At 43.4% G+C, this 16,355-nt stretch overlaps 1 protein-coding gene across 1 annotated transcript in view; it reads right to left on the reverse strand.

Annotated features, from left to right (window-relative positions):
- ntrk1 (neurotrophic tyrosine kinase, receptor, type 1) overlaps window positions 1–16,355 on the reverse strand; it is a 52,419-nt gene that overhangs the window by 1,272 nt on the left and 34,792 nt on the right. The window contains exons 12-16 of the mRNA XM_056287000.1: window positions 13,160–13,321; window positions 11,544–11,674; window positions 10,856–11,028; window positions 5,728–5,968; window positions 4,661–4,819 (exon numbers count right to left, since the gene is read on the reverse strand). Coding sequence (XP_056142975.1) covers window positions 4,661–4,819; window positions 5,728–5,968; window positions 10,856–11,028; window positions 11,544–11,674; window positions 13,160–13,321 — 866 coding nt within the window. The remainder of the gene's footprint in view (window positions 1–4,660; window positions 4,820–5,727; window positions 5,969–10,855; window positions 11,029–11,543; window positions 11,675–13,159; window positions 13,322–16,355) is intronic.

The raw sequence follows: 16,355 nt of genomic DNA on the forward strand, positions 1-16,355 counted from the left end.
GAATGTACGTTTTTAATGATAAAGTGAGTAAACACGCCATTCTAAATCTGCTACACACACACTCCTTACAAACAAAACAATGACGTCACATTAGCGATCGGGGGAGGCGGTTGCTCTGACTGTCGGTGGTTCTGCGCTGGGGGAGCGCAATGGCTGATGGGACTGTTAATGTTAGCTTTAAAATTGTGTTTTAATGATGTGTTGTTCATGTTGTGGTTATTCGTGTGTTGTTGTTGTTTTTGGGTTCGACTCAGACTAAGCAGGAGACGGTTCACTGACTGACTGTAGGACCGTGACTGGGACTGACGTCACCACTTGGCACCGGGGGCGGGGGGTGTCGTTACATTGTTGTCAGTTCTAGTCTGTTCTGGCCGGCGTAAATACTTCCGGAGTCGTGCGGTGTATGGGGCACGGGAGTTGGGATTAAAAAGAGATCTCTGCCCCTCGACTCGTTCTTCCACGCCGGCTCGCCTCAACACTTCTCGTTTCTGTTGGCAGCCCCCCTACGTCAAACACCTTCCCGCGCGCCTGTGTGAGATAGAACATTTTGTTCTGCAGGCGCCTCGTCGAGCCTCAGTTCTCCATTTAAGAGGCTGTTGATTCAATCTCTCGATTCACTGTTAACCCCGCTCTTATTCAATTAGCAGAGGAGACCTGTCAGCACTGAATCCCATCATGGCAGATCAGCCTCGCAAACAACCTCACACTTCAACAACGGGCAGAAACAAACCTCCCAAAATGGCCACTGCTACGGCGTGCCTGGAAAGAGTATTTTAGGATAATTTATCACTGCCAAAACTTATTTAGGCAACACAATAATTATGGCTGTCTTTTATTGGCCAGGAGTGGATTAGGTTAACGAGGTTAAAAGTCATTGGCCCTGCGTAAAAATGAAGGCCAATTAGATTAGGATTGAGTGGATGGGAAAGTGATCTACCCTCCTCTTGAAAGTAGAGAGGGTTCTACTCTGTAATGGCACCATTGTGGTCACGACGGAGTCCCACTTCTTGGTGCAGAAGCTTAACGGGCAGGATTAGACTGCCCTTAATTACTACATACTTATTGACTGGCTGAGTAAAGTAAAATAACCCTGACGTATGATACAACCCGAACAGAGATTTCACCTTTCGTCAGATGTGAAACTGTGAGAAAGATTCACCAGTGTGACCAAATAAAAACCATCCGAGGTGTCTTCTGTGACCAGTTTAAAGTTTAAGTTAACATTTATTTTAAATTTATTTTTAGCCTTTCTCTGTCTATTAGAATATGGACAAAAAGAGCCCCCCCCCCTTTTTCTCTCTCCCTATTTGTATCTGGCCAATTACCCCACTCTTCCGAGCCGTCCCGGTCGCTGCTCCACCCTCTCTGCTGATCCGGAGAGGGCTGCAAACTACCACATGCCTCCTCCAATACACGTAGAGTCGCCAGCTGTTTCTTCTCACCTGACAGTGAGGAGTTTCGCCAGGGGGACGTGGTGCATGGGAGGATCACGCTATTCCCTCCCAGTTCCCCCTCCCCCCGAACAGGTGCCCCGACCGAACAGAAGAGGCGCTAGTGCAGCGACCAGGGCACACCAACATCCTGCTTCCCACCCGCAGACACGGACAATTCGCCCTTCGCTAAGCCACGCCCCCGAAACGCAGACTGGCCATTCACAGCGCAGCATAGGACAGGCTCCGACAGAGGTCCGACACGTTCATGGCCGCGCTCCATTGACTCCGATGCAAAAGTTTCAGATTTTCTTAATTTTCGAGCTGGTTTTGTGGACTTTTAGCTAGTTATTGTTAAACGTTGTGCCTGGGGCACTTCTAACAGTGACTCTCGTTACCCGGAGAGGTTGGAAGGACATGTACGTTTGTTTCCCTTTCCAAAACCAAAATCAAACCCTGAAAAGTGCAGGCTGTGGATAAAGCCATGTGGACGTCCTCAAATCCAGCTGGACCCCTCAAAGATCATCGAGCACGGCTTTGTCTGCTCAAGGTAAGTAATTACTTTTATTAACCGTAAAATAATGTTAAAGCTTGACGGACTTAGCAACAGTAACTAAGGCGGGCGGGCCTTAGCGAACGGTGAATCGTGTCTGTAGGGACACCAAGCCGGAGGCAACACGGGGATTCGAACCGCCGATCCCTGTGTTGGTTGACCGCTACGCTAGGATAAAAGTTCAATTCACTAATAGCAGTGTGTCGCTTTTCTATTCGCTTCGTATTTTGTTGGTCTAATGCGCTGGACCACACGTGTGTCGTCTATGTCACATGGTTGTCGCCATCTTTAAAGCCCACATATGATGTAGACCAGTGTTTCTCAACCGGGGGTCCGCGGACCCCTAGTGGTCCGTGGTGTAATTGCAAGGGGTCCGTGAAAATAAAATATCTTTAAAAAAAAGATCCTATGACATTTATAGAAATAGGATTATTTTACTCAAATGTGACTGAGACCTTTATCTACCTAAACTATAAAGAGTAACAGGACTTTTTTCTCTAATTACATCTGTTTCACAAGTGTAATTTATTGTATTTTAATAAGAGATCTCGCTCCCGTTTGCATTGTTAAAAGTTACTGCATAAAAATTCTGTTGTTACATATATCTGAAAGTTACTGAATACATATTCTGTTTTGTTACATATATCTGAAAGTTAAAGCATAAGAATTCTGTTTTGTTAACTATATCTAAGTTACAACTGAAAGCTCTTATTTTTGCCCCAAAGAGTGAATAAATGCCATAATGCAATTTGAAATGAAGTTTCTACTGTTTCCATCAAATTGCAACCCCCCTTCCCCAACATCAGGTGGAGGGGTCCTCAGGGTAGATCAAAAATACGCAGGGGGTCCAGGACCCCAAAAAAGGTTGAGAACCACTGATGTAGACAATTTGGAGGGTGTTGATTCTGGAGTGCTTTTCCCCAGACGAGTAAAAGCATAGACGTTTTCCCTCAAAGCCTCCATGCGACGCGTCTTTTTTTTAATTTATCACGAGGACAATCAGCTCTACCATCCTTAACCATTATCGTAATAATTTTCGGAGATAGAGATGTGCAACATTTCTCATGAGTGGTTACAAAGATGTTGGAGTCAAAAATCTATTGAAATGTTTCTCACATTGCAACCACATAATCCTTTGCGGGAATCAAAAATTCTGTGACAGCTTCTTCCAACAGAGCTGCCTGTTAAAGTTGGACCAAAGTTTAAACGCTAATATTTTCTAACATCACTTATTACTTTCATCATCATGCATTTTATAATAGCCCTCTTTATTGAAATAAATAGCACAAAATGATAGAATTCAGTTTTTTTATTTTTCTCTTTTAAGTGTTCTGCCTAGTTCAGTTTCAATCGCCGATGTTTTTTTCCCTCCCTGAAATTCGTGACGTCATCAGACACCCTCATGTATGAACAGCAAATCCGATCAAAGCATCTAAACAGCTGGTGTAGGCCTGCCTTGCTTGATGACAAGTAGTTTTCGCTGGTAATCCAGTTTATTGAAACTCTGAAGACGTACAATGGTCGACATTACTGATTTCGCTCTCAAGTGTAGCTAAGCTGCTCAAATTCAAATGAGCTAGCTTGCTTTATTGATAGCACAAATCGCTATGACATTGTAGCAATTTATCACCTTCATGGCTCTGATTGGCTCGCACTCCCGCCATAAGCAGTGCCTTTCCTCGGTCATTGATTTCGCCTTAAGCTACGCAGTACGCATGCGCAAACTCCGAAATTCACAACGTTATAGGCACTCCTGAAAAAAAGCAAAGCCTGCCCTTCCCATTGAAAAAGTAGGCGAGCTTGTGCACTATATGGCGTTTCACTCTTAGAAGTTTAAGGACTTAAAAAGGACAAGGACATAAAAATACAATTAAAAATACATTTTAACACAGCATACTAGTAACTAGAGTGAGAGTTTGACATGCTGTTATGAATTTGTTGTAAGGTTCATTCATCCATTATCCAAACCACTTATCCTTACTCAGGGTCACGGGGATGCTGGAGCCTCTCCCAGCAGTCATTGGGCGGCAGGCGGGGAGACAGCCTGTAGAGGCCCCCAGATCATCACAGCCCCCCCCCCCCCCACACACACACACACATTCACACCTAGGGACAATTTAGTGCAGCCGATTCACCTGACCTGCAAGTGTTTGGACTGTGGGAGGAAACTGGAGCACCCGGAGTAAACCCACGCAAACACGGGGAGAACATGCAAACTCCACACAGAGGACGACCTGGGACAATCCCTAAGGTTGGACTACCCCAGGGCTCGAACCCAGGACCTTCTTGCTGTGAGGCAACCGTGCTAACCACTATGGTTATTTTGATTAAATTATCACACTACCCTGCCTACCCTGACTGCACGTGCTCACCACCAACCTGTGCTTGTATTTGGCCCTCAAAGGTCAGCTCATGAATATCAATGAGGACTAAACCATTCCCTCATAGTTCTTGAGACAACTGAGAACAGTTATGAATAAACCCAAAAACCCCCAAAATAAAACACAATATTAATCATTTACAAATAACAGAATGTTGCTGAATCTTTTATTACCCCATGTTTAAGGTTGGTAGATATTAAAAGTTGAATCTAATTGCTGATTTGAAGTTGTGTTTTGTATCACTAGCTTTACAAACATCCTCTTTAAGTGACGTGTTCAGAGCGATGCTAGCTTACCTCGCTGTTGGAAAGCTGGTACCAGGGCTGTTTACCATAGGTGAAGATCTCCCAGAGAACCACACCAAAGCTCCAGATGTCACTCTCTGTGGTGAACTTCCTGTACATGATGCTCTCCGGTGGCATCCAGCGAATGGGCAGCATTGTACGTCCACCCACCTGAATATAAAATGGAGGCAGGGTGTGTTAATGTGTCCATGCAAAACAATAAGTTATGCAGGGACACGCAAGGAGATTTGTCATTGAAGCATTTATAGTCCCAAGGTGAGGGTGTGAATGTTTTGCCCGCACTTATATTTGATTGAATATTCAGATTGTTTAATGACCTCACAGCCAGGCTGGTGAAATTTGCTTTTGGTACAGCATGTAAAAGCACAATTCCAACACTGAACATCAACACAGGACCACAACACAACACAGTAAGCTCCATATACATGGCACAAAAATGACACAACCACAAAAATAAATACAGGACATGACAAATTCTGCGTAAAAACATATACGCACAAGGAGCAATAAGATTCATATTTAAAAAGATCTTATGTAAAATATGTGTCAGCCCTATGAGGGACTGGCGGCCTGTCCAGGGTGTCTCCCCGCCTACCGCCCAATGACTGCTGGGATAGGCTCCAGCATCCTGCAACCCCGATTGGGATAAGTGGCTTGGATAATGGATGGATGGATGGATGTCATGTAAAGTAAATTGTAATTAAATAGGAAGATCATAACATTAAAGATTTCTGTCTGTATGCGCTCTTCTTGCCTTTAATAACTTCGTCTATAACTTGTTTTTTCCAAAGCTTGAATTTGGAGAAACTGAGATTCAAATCTTTGGATTTGATTCTGTGGATTTATGTGAAGCACTTTGAATTGCCTTGTTGCTGAAAAGTGCTATACAAATAAATGTGCCTTGCCTTGCCTTTAAGTGAATGCTTTGAAGATAGTGAAGGATGACCTCCATGTTAAATGAGTCCTCCACACCCACAACCACCTCCACACATACACAAACATACTGACAAGAGTATTTTGAGCATTCCTCAGGTTCTCTACCATTCTCTGCACCTTACCCGGTAGTAGTCGGTGCTGTAGATGTCCCGAGACATGCCAAAGTCACCAATCTTGACCACCAGTTCCTCTCCCACCAGACAGTTCCGGGTGGCCAGGTCTCTGTGGACAAAGTGCAGCGAAGCCAGGTAGACCATGCCCGAGGCAATCTGGGCAGCGATGTGCAGCATCTGGGGCAGAGTGAGCTGCCCCATCGGAGGCATTTTTACCTCCTCCAGGATACGGGCATCAGGACCATGGGCCCTACAGGTGGAACATAAATCTAACATCAGCCCCATGACATTTGAGTTGAAATATCAGTGGAAGAATCTTGAGCTGAGAACATACTAGACGGTTTAAAGACCAATTATAACCACAATTTGGGTGTGAAAACTGATTTTCAAGATCATGGAGGGTGTGCACTGCTGGTCTCTGCAAAACGACCAAAAAGCAGACACATCTGGTCCTTAACTGGCTCACTTTTGGTACTTAGAGCCTGGCACTGGGCCAGAGATGGCCCAAATGCGATGAACCAGGTTGCAGCAGGTGTGGGCCACAACTGAGCCAGATTTCCTTCGTGATCTGGCCCGGATATGGCGTATTCCATACTATACCTGAAATCTGGCCCCTGTTATGTGACCTGTGGCTGAGTTCTGGCAGTAAGAGTCAGCGTCATCATTCTACACCGAATGTGGGCCATAAGAAAACTGGAAGTGTTGGCCATATCTGGGTCAGATTTTCATTGCTATGTGGGAAGACAGAACACTATGGACAGTAAACAGACTTTATCTTGTAGGGTGTGGTGGTTTAAAGACCCACACAGACTACATGACTTTTATAATCTTATCAGACTGTGAAAAGTCAAGACAGCGCAAACAATTGAAATGTGCAGATTTCTAGTCTTTCTGAGGTGCACGCACTTCACGTTTTGTGTTGTTGACCAGCTCACACTACGAGCCTTGTCCAGATTTAAGTCGTAAAAATTAAACATGTTTGATATAGATGTGGGCGGTACAGTGGCACAATGGTTAGCATGGTTGCCTCACAGCAAGAAGGTCCTGGGTTCGAACCCCGGGGTTGTCCAACCTTAGGGGTCATCCCAGGTCCTCTGTGTGGAGTTTGCATGTCCTCTCCATGTCTGCATGGGTTTTCTCAGGGTTCTCCGGTTTCCTCCCACAGTCCAAAGAAATGTAGGTCAGGGAATCAGCCATACTTAATTGTCCCTAGGTGTGAAAGTGTGGGCCCTGTGATGAACTGGTGGCCTGTCCAGGGTGTCTCCCCGCCTGCCACCCAATGGCTGCTGGGATAGGCTCCAGCATCCCGCGACCCTCAGTAGGATAAGCAGCTTGGATGATGGATGGGTGGATGGATGATATAGACGTGACAGATCTGACTGGTCGAAGGCTCAATCGGGGAGCAAGCAATTTGAGTCTTAACCCCCAAACACTACAAGATAACGTGTGTCAATGGTCCATGGTGACCTGAACAGAGTCTGCACAGACTGGTGCAGACTCTCTCGCAAATCAGACATTATGGCCAAATTGGGGTTATAATTGGCCTTTAAATCGTCTAGGATGTTCCGAGATTAAGATTTAAGGAACTAAAGTGGTTTCCGTTTTTATCAATTGTAATAAATGGAGTCTGGTGTTGAGAAGATCCAAGTTAGGCAGTCAGCAGTCAAAACTCTAACAGCAATGAAGCCAAACCCTCCATGGATAAGTGACCATTTCAGCTGTCAAACAAACTTTACTTATGAATATCACTATTTCAGATTACGTGTCACTAATCACTGAGCAACGGACGTCGGCTATTGTATCACCTCCGTTATCATGACTTGTACTATCACGTTTTCTGATGTCCTCACACTGTAGTAAAACATATACACAAGGATGCGTTTCACATGAAGTGGAACACAGTCCAATTTCTGTCAATCCTCTCAATTGTTTTATGCTATTGGTCGACTACATTCATTGAATACTACAATTGGTTCTTCGGTGTTCAATGATGATGGCTTTGGCCTCGGGTGACCTAAAGGACAATGACTTCAGCATGCAATCTGCAGATTGAACATTTTGGACATATATTAGATCTTAAAAACATTACACACATTGTCAGTTGGCCACGTCCTGATAAAACCGCTTAACCATGATGGTTAATGCAACGCATGAGGCTCGTGGCACGCCCTCAATTGATTTGCAATAATGTGATTCACAGATGTGCTGTATGTCTTTTCTCCCTTCTGAGAATGTTCCGTGGTTGTCCTCGTACATAATAAACACCCACTGCTACGTCTAACTCCAGTCTAAATGAGCAAATCACCATGGATGTGTCTCCATCCGTCCTAATATTCCGCCTCTCCACTTTGTTCCTTCTCCCCCTCCTCCTTCTAGGAAAGGAAGTTGTCTATACAATCACTATTAGTTTAAAAGGCAGGTGGTTGGGAGGAGAAGCAGCTGCTTTCTGAGGCCAAGAGACCCATCGCCCATTCTGTCTGCTGGAAATGCGATTTCCATCCATTGGTGAACATATATCTCACACACCAAGTGTGTGTGTGTGTGTGTGTGTGTGTGTGTGTGTGTGTGTGTGTGTGTGTGTGTGTGTGTGCGTGTGCATGTGTGCATGTGTGCATGCTTGTGTAAACAGTATATTTGTGTGTGGTTTGATTTCCAGTCTGTCTCCCATGGAAGACACCTGGCAGACACTACATCTGGTCTAATAGTTTGTTCAGACACTTTGCAGGTGTCGTGTGAATCGTTGTGCGTCAGCCATGTCCAGCCCCGGAGCGGAACAAGCCGCTAGCTCCTTTCCTTCTGCATCATTCACACTTCTGATCATAATCACACAACTTTTTCTTCTGGAAATGTCAGATTTGTGCTGCTGTTCCTGCAACATTGTGCAGCAGTCTTGAAAGAATCATTTTCCATGCTGAGTAATAAGAAATGTGTTTGTTCACATGTCCTTTCCATGTACCACCGAAAGGGTAAAACACAGGAGTACGTAAGAGGTAGAGAATGATGTTGATGATGTTTTTGATGGATATATTTACTGTAACTTACTCTGCTTAGGTGCTACAGTAAATAGTGTCCATGATAGCATTGTGTGGGCATGATGGGTTGTGGAGTCGTGGTGTGGTATATAGAATAGTGTATGGGCCATATAGTATATAAGCAATATGGTATAATATATAATATATGGGCACAGGTTTTTAATTAACTGCAACCAAACTGTGTATAGTAGGGATGTACCCATTGTGCATACATGCTTGCCTCCAATGTCCTGTTGTTGTTTCATTTATTTCGTCTGTCTTTTTTCTTCTTTTTTGTTTGTTTGTTGTTTTTTTTGGTGTGGCTCTGCAAGTGCCAGAAGCTGCTGTGCACTGGAGTCAAATTCCTCGCGTGCACAGTCACACTTAACCAAGAAAGCTGATTCTGGTTCTGAACTCTGCACACTGTGAACATGACATGCTTAAAGACTGAACGCAAGACAGGAATGTGTTGCCCTTCCCACCCAAACTGGCTTTCATCATGCTCACCTTGAACCAAAACTTACCTTGAGATTTACAATTAGGTTGTCCTTGAAAATGTTGAGCGAGCGAGCTAAAAGTGCAAAGGCCAAGTCCTTTAATGTCTATGGGTCTGAATGAACGCAGCTACACAACATGCGTGGTGACATGTGATGTTTTCCTACATGGTGGGTTCAATGGTAGGTAGTTTTATCATCCAAATTACAATGTCTTCAGATGTGGCTCTGCACAAAAACTAGTTGATGGACTTGTCAGATGCCACTTATTCTCTCCAGAGCATGCTTTGTTTTGTAGCTCAGCCTTACAGCGTATCTGTACCATCCATCCATTATCCAAGCCACTTATCCTGCTCTCAGGGTCACGGGGATGCTGGAACCTATCCCAGCAGTCATTGAGCAGCAGGCAGGGAGACACCCTGGACAGGCCGCCAGGCCATCACAGGGCCGACACACACACATATTCACACCTAGGGACAATTTAGTATGGCTGATTCACCTGACCTACATGTCTTTGGACTATGAGAGGAAACCGGAGCACCCGGAGGAAACCCACGCAGACACAGGGAGAACAGGCAAACTCCACACAGAGGATGACCCGGGACAACCTCCAAGGTTGGACTACCCCGGGGCTTGAACTCAGGATCTTCTTGATGTGAGGCGACCGTGCTAATCACTGTGCCACCATGCCGCCCTGATTAAACATTTTGAACAAAAATTGTGGGAATAATTTGTGAAGCCTCTCGCAAACCAGTGTTTGTTTACTGCGTCCACCGTCCCCCTTTTGACACATGGTTCACCCCATGTGCCAAGTTTACATAATAGGGAAACACACGCTTAGGCAGGCAAGGACATCTGTCCTCAGACTGCCATATCTCACATGTCACATCTGTACACGCATCCATATTCACATCCAACATAAACACTGAACCGTTTGGGATAGGTGGGGCGAGGAAGCATTGCGCAAAGGCACACTGTAGCACTTGTAGTTTGTTGGTGAATGGGAGAATGTGACATTCAAAAGGCTTTCTGAAAGCAAGCCATGACAGGTGAGTTCAGAAACCAGAGTTCAGAGTTCAGATCTTCAGAAAGGAGGCGTTCTTCATGAGGAGGTTCGTATTAAAGACTGTTTCTCCAAACCCCCTTTGTGCGATCAGTGAAACCATGACTGTTATTTCATGACCTTCACTTTCCTATTAGCATCAGAAGACATTTGATTTAAGAACAAACTTTTGATCAAGTACAACTGCCTGTCAAAATATTGATCTGTTTAGCTTTGCGTGGTAAACAGAAGTGCTCCATTTAGAATATTCCAATCGATTTTTTTGCATACACTATTTTACATACCTCACATGTGCAAACAAACACACACACACACACACACACAGAGTAATAAATACACACTGATAAATACACGCGCACAAATGCACACATATGCTAGGATGAATGTCTATGTAGACTTTCAAGCGACTGCACCTACAAATACACTTATGTGTGTATGTGCACATACAGGTGCACACACACACACACACACACACACACACACACACACACACACACACACACACACACACACACACCAGCGCGCCGACGCACAGGTAACTAAACCGCAGCACTGCGAATACAACACACCTGAGGAAACGGTTGAGGTCTCCGTGTCTCATATACTCAAACACCATAGCCAGTGGCTCTCCATCCGTACAGACTCCATAGAAACGCACAATGTGTTGGTGCTGGAGCACCGTCAGAAGCTCTGCCTCCCTTTGAAAGTCCTGCCGTGTGGACTCATTGGCGTCTTTCAGTGTCTGTGGCAGAGAAAATAAATATGGATTTATTTAACTGACTCAGAGGAACTCTGAAGTCACAAGCAGACAGCAGGAAGTCAAACGGAGAAAACAAATATTCCTAGGGCCTTGGTGAGATGGTGTGTGGCAGAGAAATGCTGGGTATATGTAAGCAGTAATGAATGTCTGGTATGTTATCATTAGAACAAGGCTGAATGTTAAATGAGGCCATTTTGAAAGGAAAAAAGCAAAGCAACACAAGGTGATGCTTGCTTTGTGGCTTTTGTGATGCTAGACTGTAAATAGAGGCATTCGAGCCACTTTGTTAAGAAGATCTAAAATCAGGATGTTGTATCATGGCATAAAAGGTGACAACATATCAGACCAGAAAATGACACAATAAACCTTTTACAAGACAATTTTCTCAAAACGTGCCCATGGCCAAGCCTAACAATGTAGATTCAAAGCAGTCATAAACCTCAATTTCTACATCCAAAATGATAGCGAGGAAGTCCCTGCAGATCCTATCTACTCACCTTTATGGCGACCAGCATCTTGTCGCTGTCTGGACTAAGGTTGGCACATTCTGCCAGGTAGACCTTTCCAAACGCCCCCTCACCCAGCTCCCATTTCAGCACAATGTCCTGCCGCTTGATATGCTGGACACCTAGTATTTGTCAACAAAGAAGGCTTAAAATTAATGGTATCAATAGACAACACTGTTGAAATGATGCTTTTTGTGGTGGACACATGCAAACACACACAAGCGCCCATCCATAGGATGACGCTGTTGACTACTGTTTTTTTTTTTTTACTCCACCCAATGCTGATTAGATTTGATCACATTGTCTAATAACAATAACAATGGTAGTAGCAGATATGCTTTCCGTAGAAATAAACTTTATTGTTATTTACATATCAGGATCTCTGGTAACCTTTGACTTACCAGCCATTCATTACATAGGAATAACTGAGTAACTTCTGAGTAAAATAATGTAATTTTTCTATGATGAGTGGTAATTACTGAGTAATATAAGAGTAAAATAGGGTCTTTTCTATATCTCTTGTTTATTTCCTTGTCACTATATTGTGCTGTTAAATATATTCTACATCAAACACTGTATATGATACATCACAAATCACATTGTAACAAACAAGTATTTTGAATACTTTGTATCACATGGATGAACAGTAATTAGCTGTTAAACTTGAATATAATGTGAATATTGAATGTCCTGCTATCTTTACAATGGTTATGTTACTCAGCAGGACATTCAATATTCACCATATATCCAAGATTAACAGCTAAATACTGTTCATCACTTAAGATACTTCTATTTTGTACAGTGTGATTTATCCCATACAGTGTTTGATGTGGATTATATTCAGCAGCACATTATGATGACAAGAAGAAAGACCTCTATTTTACTCATTTATTACTGAACAATTATCACTCATCATGGTTCAAGTTTGGTCTGTTTTCCTTTATTACTTGGTTATTTCTGCTTGGTCTTAATGAATGGCCTGTAATTTATTTATTTATTTTGGATGTTTCGCCCTTTTTTTCCTGCCTAATTGTAATTGTATCTGGCCAATTACCCCACTCTTCCGAGCTGTCCCCAGTCGCTGCTCCACCCCCTCTGCTGATCCGGGGAGGGCTGCAGACTACCACATGCCTCCTCCGATACATGTGGAGTCGCCAGCCGCTTCTTTTCACCTGACAGTGAGGAGTTTTAACAGGGGGGACGTACCGCTCGGGAGGATCACGCTATTCCCCCCAGTTCCTTCTCCCCCCTGAACAGGCGCCCCGACCGACCAGAGGAGGCGCTAGTGTAGCGGCCAGGACACAAACCCACATCTGGCTTCCCACCCACAGACACAGCCAATTGTGTCTGTGGGGACGCCTGACCAAGCCGGAGGTAAGACGGGGATTCGACCCAGAGATCCGCGTGTTGGTAGGCAACGGAATAGACCGCCACGCCACCTGGACGCCCTTGGCCTGTAATTTAAAGTGTTACCGGATCTCTTTCAGATTGTGCAGTTACATATGTCAAGTTACATACAAAAAAGGTAGCAACAGGTTATCAAAGATAACAGGTAAAATCCTGCTGGTAGTACTGGAGGATGGGTGGATTAGGAGCACAGCGCTCACACTCACACATGTCTTTGTCTTTAATAATGCCACAGAAGTACTGTGGGTTTTCCACAAAGCTGGACAGGCCAGAGTCCTCATCTGAGGAAGGAGGGCTGGCTCCAAAGTTCATGAAACGGAGTGACACAGCCAGATCATCCTCAGCACCCAACACCGATGAACCTAATGATATCAGGTAAAAAGAAAAAAGAAAAAAAGAGGGGGGGGGAGTGTGTGTGTGTGTTTGAGAGAGAGAGAGAGAGAGAGCGAGAGAGAGAGATGTAATCAGTCTCCAGCCATTTATGATTGCATTGTTCATCAAATGAAGCAATTCTGAGTGCCTGCTTATTCTGTCACAGAATTCATGGTCTCTGGTGTATTTTTCTGTATTTTTCTGTCTGGTGGGGACACATGATGGCAAGGGCCAATAACCACAATCATCAACAATGCTGCAATCAGGCCAATAATGAACCAAATCGACCAAAAGACGCCATAGTGGAAGCCTAAGCGGTAAGTGATGCAGACTTGCAGCATGTATTAAAAGCCAACCAAATAGGCCCAAATTGTAAAGCCCCCACTTGGCGAGGTAAACCACAGAACCCCCAGTGTCCAACCTGCGAGAAAATGGAATGACTGAGAGCAAGCATGCAGGAAAAGGAGTGTCTGGGAGGGGGTCCACTTAGGCAATCAGGTCCACTTAAGCACTTTGTGGGAGGAGGAGAGAGGGAGGAGGTGCAGGGGTGGGAGGTGGGCATTGAAGAGAGCCCATATTGCAGAAAGGTAGGCCAACATCCTTCCACACATCCATCCATCCATCCATCTTTTTCTGTGGCTGATCACTTTAGTATAGCCAACCCAAACAGTATGCATAGTTACACCTTAGCAGAAACCCTATCTTTCTATGCAGCACAGTTAACATGAATACATCTTTTTACAGATATTTATTTTGGCATTTTCAGTTTGTCGCTAGTTTCACAAGCTACACAAGCCGCCGTGAAAGGAAAAAGAGGAAACATCTACAAAGTGAAGGTGAGTCAGCGTAAAAGACCTTGAACACTAACGAGAAAAGTCTTCAGGTTGTAAAACCTTATGAGAGTGTCAGAAGTGTGGGTGTATTGCAGTCTACGTGATGAATATACCCTTGACCTGTACATCTAGTATAAGAACACAACGTATACGAGTCCACTTCGTTATAATGTCTCAGCCGTCCTTCGGATGAGACGTTAAACTGAGCTCCTGAGTCCCTGTGGTCATTAAAGTTCCCATGGTATTTATCGCAAAGAGTAGGGGGTTCCCTGGTGTCGTGGCAAAATTCCCAACCTGGCTCTCCCCATCTGGCCACCTAATCATCCCCCCATGTAATTGGCTCAATGATTCCTCCCTCTCCACCTCAAGCTGATGTGTGGTGAGCATTCTGGTGCAAAATGGCTGCCGTGCGGCAGCCACTTCAACCACATTAGTGGTGGTTGAAGTGAGTTACCCCCTTCAATGTGAAGCACTTTTTTTTGATATACTTTATTGATCCCCATGGAGAAATCCTTCTCTACATTTAACCTATCCTAGCTGTGTAGCTAGGAGCAGTGGGCAGCCGCCGTGCAGCATCTGGAGACCAACTCCAGTTCATCTTGCCATGCCTCGGTCAGGGGCACAGACAGGAGTATTAACCCTAACATGCATGTCTTTTCTGAATTGTATTTTTAATCTTTCTTTTCATACAGGTAGTTTTCCAGACAAAATGAAAACAGCAAAGGTTATTCCACTTTTTAAAAAGGGAGATAAACACAGCTTTACTAACTATAGACCAGTGTCTTTGCTTTCACAATTCTCCAAGGTGCTTGAAAAACTGTATGTACAAAAATTATTTTCTTGAAAAGAACAAATTGCTGAGTGACAGTCAGTATGGCTTGCGGACAAATCGATCAACATCTTTAACATTAATGAAAACAATGGAAGATATTACAACAGCAATAGAATGTAAGAAATACACAATAGGTGTATTTATTGATTTAAAAAAGCATTCGACACAATAGATCATAACATATTAATTGCTAAATATCATACATATGGTGTGAGAGGAGTAGTTCTAAATTGGTTAAGCAGTTATTTAGATAACAGAAAACAATTTGAACAGTTTGCTGGCAGTACGTCTGAGTGCATGAAGATTGAATGTGGAGTCCCACAAGGCTCAGTGTCGGGGTCGAAACTTTTCATTTTATATATCAATGACATATGTGAAGTGTCATATATACTACAGTTTGTTTTGTTTGCAGATGACTCTAATTTTTTTAGTTCAGGAGATGATTTAATAAGTTTAGCAGAAAGCATTGTAAATAAAATGGCCAAACTGCAAAGATGGTTTGACGAAAATAAGTTATCATTAAATTTGAACAAAACTAAGTTTGTGGTTTTTACTAAACAGAAAAAGGATTAAAATGTTTACTGTCTGTAGATGGAGTTGATACTGAAAGTATCTGAGTTTAGATTTTTGGGTGTAATAATGGATGACAAACTGACATGGAAATCACATATAGCGTATGTAAAAACAAAGGTGTCTAAGAGTATTTCTGTTTTGAACAAAGCAAAGAACGTGTTAGATTACAAGGTAATGCGAATTCTGTACTGTTCACCTATTTTGCCATATTTCAGTTACTGTGTGGAAGTGTGGAGCAACACGTACATGAGCAGCATTGGATATTACAGAAAAGAGTGGTAAGAATTATTCATAAAGTGGACCCAAGAGAACACACCGATGGACTGTTTATTAAGTCAGGACTAATGAAACTCAAAGATTTAGTTGAATTACAGACATTGCTAGTTATGTACAGGGCAAAAAGCAGAGCATTACCAGAAGATTTACAAAAATTATTTGTTTTTAGTTCAGAGGACAAGGACCATAGAAGGAAATTTAATTTTAAACATCAGTATGCACTTACTATTTTAAAGCAGATTTGTATGTGGTGTCAAACAGTGGAATTCTTCAGAGAACGATCTAAAGGGTTGTATAAATATATTTCAGTTCAAGAAAATGTATAAGGAAAGAATAATTAGACAATATGGAGTTGTCAGGTAATGGGTTTTCAATTGATGGTGAATTATTGTTTATGGCTTTTTGATTCTTTTTCATTTCTCGTGTTGCTGAAAGTATTGGTTGTTGAGTAACTGACTGACAAACCATCTATTCTGTTGTTTATTTAGGTTTGAGTAAGGGGCAGGCAAA

Source organism: Lampris incognitus, chromosome 9 (assembly GCF_029633865.1).
Source record: "Lampris incognitus isolate fLamInc1 chromosome 9, fLamInc1.hap2, whole genome shotgun sequence".
NCBI classification, from domain to species: domain Eukaryota; kingdom Metazoa; phylum Chordata; class Actinopteri; order Lampriformes; family Lampridae; genus Lampris; species Lampris incognitus.